Below are 7,691 nucleotides of genomic sequence, written 5' to 3'. Positions count from 1 at the left end.
GGGGCAGCGAGTGACTGGAGGGCGCAGAGTACCCGGGAGACACAGAGCACCAGAGCTGAGGGGGAGCCGAGGAGCTGCCAGAGCGCTGCCAGGGGCGTGGGGTAGGAGAGGGGGGCACACTTGGAGAGGAGACAAGGGGCGGTCAGAGTCCGAAACTGGAGCTTGAAGGCTGTCCGGGGCCAGAAATGGGTGAGGCGGGGGTTGTGTGAGGTCTGGCCAGTTGGTAAGATCCAGAGGTGTGACCTTCCTAGATGCGAGAGGTGGGTTGAGAAGGAGGCTGGGTGGGGATAAAGGATCTTTATCCTGAGCCCAGAGTGCTCAGGAGTGAAGAGACTTGAGCTGGGGTCCAGGGTCAGGAGGGCAGCAGGCAGGGTGGGAAGGAACGCGCACTAGGCATGGGCAGGTGGGTCCAGGTGTGAGGCTGGTATAAAGATCTGAAGCAGGGGCCAGGTGGGGAGGTGAGGATGCTTGGGGAGGCATCTGAGAAGTGAGACCAGCACAGACTGAGAGTGGTACCAGCGTTGAAGGGTGTCCAGGGAGGTACCCCACAGCGAGTCCCTCGGTTCAGGCAGGAGTGCCCCCCCACATGGGGGAAGCCTCTCCCTGCTGGTGGCTGGAGCCATGCTGTCCCGAAAGGGCATCATTCCCGAGGAGTATGTGCTAACGCGGCTGGCAGAGGACCCTGCCGAACCCCGGTACCGCGCCCGCGAGCGGAGGGCCCGCTTTGTGTCCAAGAACGGGAACTGCAACGTTGCGCACAAGAACATCCGCGAGCAGGGCCGCTTCCTGCAGGACGTGTTCACCACGCTGGTGGACCTCAAGTGGCCTCACACGCTGCTCATCTTCACCATGTCCTTCCTGTGCAGCTGGCTGCTCTTCGCCATGGTCTGGTGGCTCATCGCCTTCGCCCACGGAGACCTGGCCTCCCATGAGAGCACGGAGGTGGCCTGCGTCACCAACATCCACTCTTTTTCATCTGCCTTCCTTTTCTCCATTGAGGTCCAGGTGACTATTGGTTTTGGGGGGCGCATGGTGACTGAGGAGTGTCCGCTGGCCATCCTCATCCTCATTGTGCAGAACATCGTGGGACTCATGATCAATGCCATCATGCTGGGCTGCATCTTCATGAAGACTGCGCAGGCCCACCGGCGGGCAGAGACCCTCATCTTCAGCAAGCACGCAGTCATCGCCTTGCGCCAAGGCCGCCTCTGCTTTATGCTCCGGGTGGGAGACCTCCGCAAAAGCATGATCATCAGCGCCACCATCCACATGCAGGTGGTGCGCAAGACCATCAGCCCTGAGGGCGAGGTGGTGCCCCTCCACCAGGTGGACATCCCCATGGAGAATGGCGTGGGTGGCAACAGCATCTTCCTGGTGGCACCCCTGATCATCTACCACGTTATTGACTCCAACAGCCCGCTCTATGACCTGGCACCCAGCGACCTGCACCATCATCAGGATCTGGAGATCATCGTCATCCTGGAAGGCGTGGTGGAAACCACGGGCATCACCACCCAAGCCCGCACCTCCTACCTGGCGGATGAGATCCTGTGGGGCCAGCGCTTTGTACCCATTGTGGCCGAGGAGGATGGCCGCTACTCGGTGGACTACTCCAAGTTTGGCAACACCGTCAAAGTGCCCACACCACTCTGCACCGCCCGCCAACTTGATGAGGACCGCAGCCTGCTAGATGCCCTGACCCTGGCTTCGGCCCGTGGGCCCCTGCGCAAGCGCAGCGTGGCTGTAGCCAAAGCCAGGCCCAAGTTTAGCATCTCTCCAGACTCCCTATCCTGAGCCACAGCCCCTTACCCCCGTCCTCTGCATGTATGCACACAGTCAGTGTGGCATGGTATGTAGAGTGGACCTGCTGTGGGCCCCTTAGCCAGGCCAGGCCCTGGTGTGAGGCTGGGCCTCCTCAGCTCAGTCTCCCCCACTACTGCTCACCCAGGGTGTTACAAGGCACTTGTCACTACGCTATTTCTGGCCTCAACAGGAGCCTGTTCTGGGTTATTTTTGTCCCTGCTCCTCCCAGCCCTAGCAAAACTAGCTCATCCCTCTCCTGCTGTCCCAGGCTAGAGGAAGGTGTCCAGCTCTAAAGCTGGGTCTTCAGCTAGTCCTGGGCCTCTGTGCTCAGCTGGCCATGGCTGGGCAGGTGGCTGGGGAAGAACAGTCCCCACATTGATGGCTTGCTGCTATGTTTCTGTGGCCTGAAGAGATGCCTATGGTCAGCCCCTGACCACCTCAGTCTCTGAAAAAGTGATGGGCTAAATGGTTGTCCAGCCAGCTGGGGAGGGCCGTCAGTGAGGGCGCACATTTCAGCTGGAAAATTGAAAGTGTGGCACCTACAAAGACAGGAGCAAGCTGAGGCTGGCAGGGCTACCCTCTGAAGGGCAGACTCAGGCCATGAGGAAATGGTGTGAGGAGACTTGGCTTGGCTGAGCATTGCTCAACCACAGGAAAGAGGGGATGGGCCCTGTGTCAGGCCCCTGACACTTACCCCAATGCCAAGGCTTCTATGGTGAGGGCTCTGTGGGCTGCGGCTGCCGTGACTGCCTCTTCCATGCTGTCCACTACCCTGGGAGGCTGGGGCAGGCACTGGCATGCCAAGCAGAAAGAGGCCGAGGAGAGGGCATCCTGGGCCCATCACACCTCCTCACCAGTGGCTGCCACTCACTTTGTCTAGAGGGTAGCCATGGAGGGTCATTGGGTTGCTAGAAAGGATGTTGGAAAACTCAGGTGGGGGTGACTGAGGTTCCTGAGCTAGAGGCCCTTCGCCCTGATGGACGACTCCAGGCCTGGACTCTTAGAGCAGTGCTATGTGTACTTGCCCAGAATTCTGCCTTCTCTGTTGTCAATAAAGCCCCCTTCGTGACCTAAACTCTGGGCTGTTCTTCCTGGGGGAGGCAGGGAGGGCGCTGGTGGACAGAGAGCAGGGATGCAAAGGTGCCCTAGACCCTAGCAGGGGGGGCCAGGAAAGGAACCTGGGGTTGGTCCTCTTCCCCCAATACAGGAAGAATTTCCCCTTCTGTGTCAGGTAGCCCAGCCCTGCCAGTCTCTCTGGCTGTCTCACTCTTTGGACACCCACCAGGCTTACCTTCATTCCCAGGGATCTGCTGGAAGGCTGGGATGCTGAGGGCGAGAGATGGGGAAGCCCTGTGCATATGTGTATTGGCAGCATGTAAGCTCTCAAGCCACCTGTCTGAGTTCAAATCCTGGCTGTAGCTCTAAGGTCTTGGTTAAGTAACAACCTCTCTGTGCCTCAGTTGCCTCATCTATAAAATGGGGATACTCATAGTACCTACCTCATAAAGTTGTTGTGGGAGTACCTGAAAAACATGTAAAATGCTTAAGTGCCTGGTACATAATAAGTGTTCAATAAATATTAACTATTGTGATTGCTGCTCAATCAGACATGATGAGACAACTGATCAAGTGAATGATATGAGAGAAGGTGCTGTTGTATTTTCCCAGTGATGACTTTCTTTGCCTGGTCATGTTTCCTACCCAGTTCTCCCTCCCAGCTCAGATCCTGACGACAGAGGCTGTGGCAACATGTTATCTGGTCTTCTTGTCTCCATCTCTCCCCCCCGAAGTCCATCTGCCATGGAACCATCCTCCCTGCCTCCCCCAATAAGATGGTAGACATTCCCCCCGTGTCAATTGCCTTCAGTTGTTTCCATCACCACCAGTTGAAATTAAACCCCACAGCCAGCCATTTCAGGCTTTGCTCGCTTTCCAGTCTTTGACATCATTGTTCTCTTGCCAGCACACCTGCATTCACCATACCCCTGGCTGCCTCACTATCCCCTCATTACATATATCATTGACCTTTCTGCCTCCAGGCTTTTGCTTATGTTATTCCCTTTGCCTGGACTGCCCAGACCTCATCTTTGTTGAAATCCATCTAAGTCCAGGCTAAATGATGCCTCCTTGAAGTCTTCCCTGATTCCTCCGGAAAGAAACGGTCCCTCCATTACTCTGTGTTTGTGGGTATTCTACTTTTGCCTATGTTCCTGGGTCTGTCTCCCAAGTCCATGGCTCCTTATAGTCGGAGGCTGTGTCGATTCACATGTGCCTGGCACCAAGTGCTGAATGAATGAATGGATGGACGGCTGGATGGATGAATGAATGAATGAATGTTGTATGGGACAACCCAGGGTTACTGCTGTTGTTCTCTTCCTTATTGAGCTGACCTACTTCTGGTTTAGAGGAAAAAGAGATAAGCAGCCCAGAGTTCTGGGGGCAATTGATGGGACCCAGCATGGCTTTCCTTTAGGCCAAGGTAGTGTCTATCCTTTTAAAGCAGACTTATTAATGAGAAGCCCCTTGGCAGCATCTCAAATAGCCTTACAGAGTCAACCTTCCTTCTCTCCGTCCCTTTATGCACTTTAGGCAGCTGGTGACAGTAAACAAGCAAGACTGAGGACTCAGTGCCACCTGCTGGCCACAGAGAAGACCTACTTGGTTCAAAAAAATCAGGGTTACTAGTCTTAGGCTTGGGTTCAGAGAGATTCCCTCAGGGAGAAGCTGGAACATTCCATGCATGGAGGGAGCAGGTCATCCAAGACTTTGATTTGGATGTTCTTGCCTACTGATAGTGCTCCCTCCATCTGGGCGCACCCTTTTTTAAGGCACTGGCCTCTAAATTGGACAAGGAAGTGCCTCTGAACTCCACTTAGCACAGGAGTGATTTCAATGAGAATTTTGTTTCTGATTTCTTCTTCTGAGACAGCAGCACTGGCATCATGTGAAAGCAGACAAAGCAGTCCAAGCTAGGCTATCCTCCAGGAGCCGAGGGAAGGGGAAGGAAGTGTCTCATTTCCCTGTGGTCCTGTGTTGGTGCTGTTTGCACATGAGGAAACAGCATCAAAAGTGGTATTAGCTTGCTAAGATCTCACAGCTAATAATTGGTAGGCCCCAGATTTGGACCTGAGATTCTTATGCCAAAGCTTTGCAACTTTGCCCCTGCTGCTGTCCAGTGGCCAGAGCTCTGGCTTTTGCTGGAGGTGCCATCAAAATGCTTACAGAACTTTTAGAACATCAGTAAGTTTCCCTCCCCAGCACAATATTGAAAAAGGTTGATGTGTTTTCCACATGATTTACCAGCAGCATTCTTCAAACTAGTCTTCATATTAGAATAACCTAGAAATCTTTTAAATTTCTAAAGCCCAGACCAAACTCCATAAGAATGAAATCACAATCTCTGGAGATGGGACCCAGGTTTCAGTATTTTTTTGAAGTTGTTAGGTGATTCCAATATGTAGACAAGCCTGGAAACCACTGTGATTTCTACTTTAATGTTATCACTAGAAGAAGGGACTGGATAAAAAGTCTATTAGGAAATGCTGGAGAAGGATTCCTTCATTGGTAAATGATCTTTAAGACCCAGAGGTTGTAAGATTCTAGAACATTAGTGTTCTTCAAACAATCCATTCATTCAGAATTGTCATATTTGTCTTTTTCCCCAGAAAATTACAACAATTTTTTTTCTGATTTTTAGATTTAATATCATTAAAAGTGAACTATACAAATGAGGAGTAGAATAATATTCTCCAACAAATATTGCACTGGGAATTTTTTTACAACATATTGTCAAAAAAAATTCAAAACTTGTAAAAAGTCTCTGTGTCTTCCTGATTATCGAATCAAAATCCAATTATTTATGTGATTTCACAATTACCTCAAATATCTATAAATAAGCCAAGAAGAATTGAATCTAAGTGTATATTAGACTAATAAAATTTCTTCCCAGAGTTTAAAATTAACAGAGCTTTTTGGGTCACATTTTATAAAAGGTTACATTTTTAATTCAACATTTAAACTGAAAAACTTTCAAAATCCCCCCAAATAGTATTAACAAAATAAAAGTTCTTTAAAACTTTGACTTTAAAATAGAATGTATAAATCATCACTATTAAATGGTTTTTAAAACATAATAAATATTGATAAAATATGGATCATATAGCACTGGTTTTCTTTATGACAAAGAAAAACAATAATGAAAAAAATTTTTTCCATGTTTTAATTCCAGGAGACAATCTTTTCAGAGACGTGGAATAACTAATGGTTGTGCCTTGAGTCCTATTTTAGTCACAAGTTTACATATAAATCACATAGTCCTTCCAAAAATATGATCTTTCAGTTTGAGGCTATATAAATTGGTACATAGATATTTTGGAAAGCTGCAAGAGCTTATGAATTTCATATGTGCAAACAGACCATAGATGAACAATTTCAGAGAAAGAAAAACCTTGGATGAAAAGGGACTCCTGGCTGCAGTACCTCACCTGCAGGGGTCTTTCATTTTTTAGGCCCTAAAAGTGGATAGAGAGGTACACATAGAATTATCTGGAAGTCACCAGGGCTCTCACAAAAGAATGAAACCGTCACTCTGAGTATTAACTGGGTTCAAAATCTGGGCCTTAAAATATTTAGCTTCTACTTTATCTTTTCTATAAACCTTTGGAAAAATAATCCTGTTTTAATAAATTCACCTTAGTAATTACTAAGTAATTAGTAACACCACAGACTGCCTTAGAGAAAAGTTTGGGATTTTGAGGGAAGGATAGAATTAATTTTGAAAGTCCTGATAATAAGCCCCATGAAGCCGCTGGCTATGGCTGACAATGGTGTCACATCATTCTCATCCTTCTAGGCCTTCTCCAGTGAGAAGGGAGGTACATTAAGAAAACAGTAGTGGAAAAGTCCATTTTTTAAAAAAGTAGGAAAATGGGAAAGAACTTAAAACTCACATCCTCCAGGCAAAAGTAGTAAAGAAACAATAAATGATGCTAATTCTCTTCTAGTCAGAGGGAGAGATTACTTAAATCATTTCCTGGTCTTACATTCTCCCCACCCCCCCCCAACCCCACTTCTCCCACCCCGACTTGGTTTGTCGTTTTTTTATGGGTTTTTTTGCTTTATTAATAACTGTACGATTAAAAAAAAAATCTGCTGGGATGCACAAAAAAATTTTTAGACTAGTATTATTTAAGGAAGTTACCAAGAAGCTAAGGAATTGAACAAGGACATTCATCCAAGGCTGATGCTCCACATCCCGGCTGGTTCACTCTCTCAAAGGCGGAGTCAGACACAGTGTCTACTGAATTAGGAATTTTTTCAGAGTTAAAAGCACTCAGAAACCACTCTAGGCATGATGAGCTGCTTGCCTAAGAAGCTCTAGAAAAACTGACTTTTCTCCAATATGGTTTTCATTTTCCAAGATCAACCTTGAATCTCAATGAAACATACTGTGAATGTCAGAGAGTAAAAACACTTACTCATCAAAGGAAACAAGAAATGTATACAGGGCTAGAACTGAGACATAGCCGGAAAAAAAAAAATTAAGAGACAAATTCTAAGATCCATTACTTAGTGCTATAGAATGAGAAGGAATTACTACATAAAGGGGGTTGGAGTTTTAAGCTGCTGTGTTTGACAAACATGTTTTGACACTACCATGAAAGTGTTTAAAACATTAAGAGGCATGGCGATTAATGCTTTTGTTTAATCGAATTCTGTTGATTTGCATTCTTGCCATTGAGTTGCCATATTGTTCGCATAACTGTATCATTGGGGAGTAGAACGTCACACCTCAACATGCATTTGCTTCACTCACCCTCCACCAAAGCTGGAGCACCACTACACTATCACATCACCCCAATATCCCTCTCTCCCTTCTCCCCAACATG

At 47.9% G+C, this 7,691-nt stretch overlaps 1 protein-coding gene across 1 annotated transcript; it reads left to right on the top strand.

The window, feature by feature from the left end:
* Positions 1–621: 621 nt before the first annotated feature.
* On the top strand, positions 622–1,794 carry KCNJ11 (potassium inwardly rectifying channel subfamily J member 11; the record flags this gene model as incomplete). The annotated part of the gene is made up of 1 exon (XM_084248934.1): positions 622–1,794. The coding sequence occupies one exon, from the start codon at positions 622–624 to the stop codon at positions 1,792–1,794; it is 1,173 nt and encodes a 390-aa protein (XP_084105060.1).
* Between the last annotated feature and the right edge of the window lie 5,897 nt (positions 1,795–7,691).

This window comes from Talpa europaea (genome assembly GCF_964194135.1).
Source record: "Talpa europaea genome assembly, chromosome: 1".
NCBI classification, from domain to species: domain Eukaryota; kingdom Metazoa; phylum Chordata; class Mammalia; order Eulipotyphla; family Talpidae; genus Talpa; species Talpa europaea.
The sequence above is the reverse complement of the archived record's forward strand: the minus strand, read 5'-3'. Positions and strand labels throughout refer to the sequence as shown.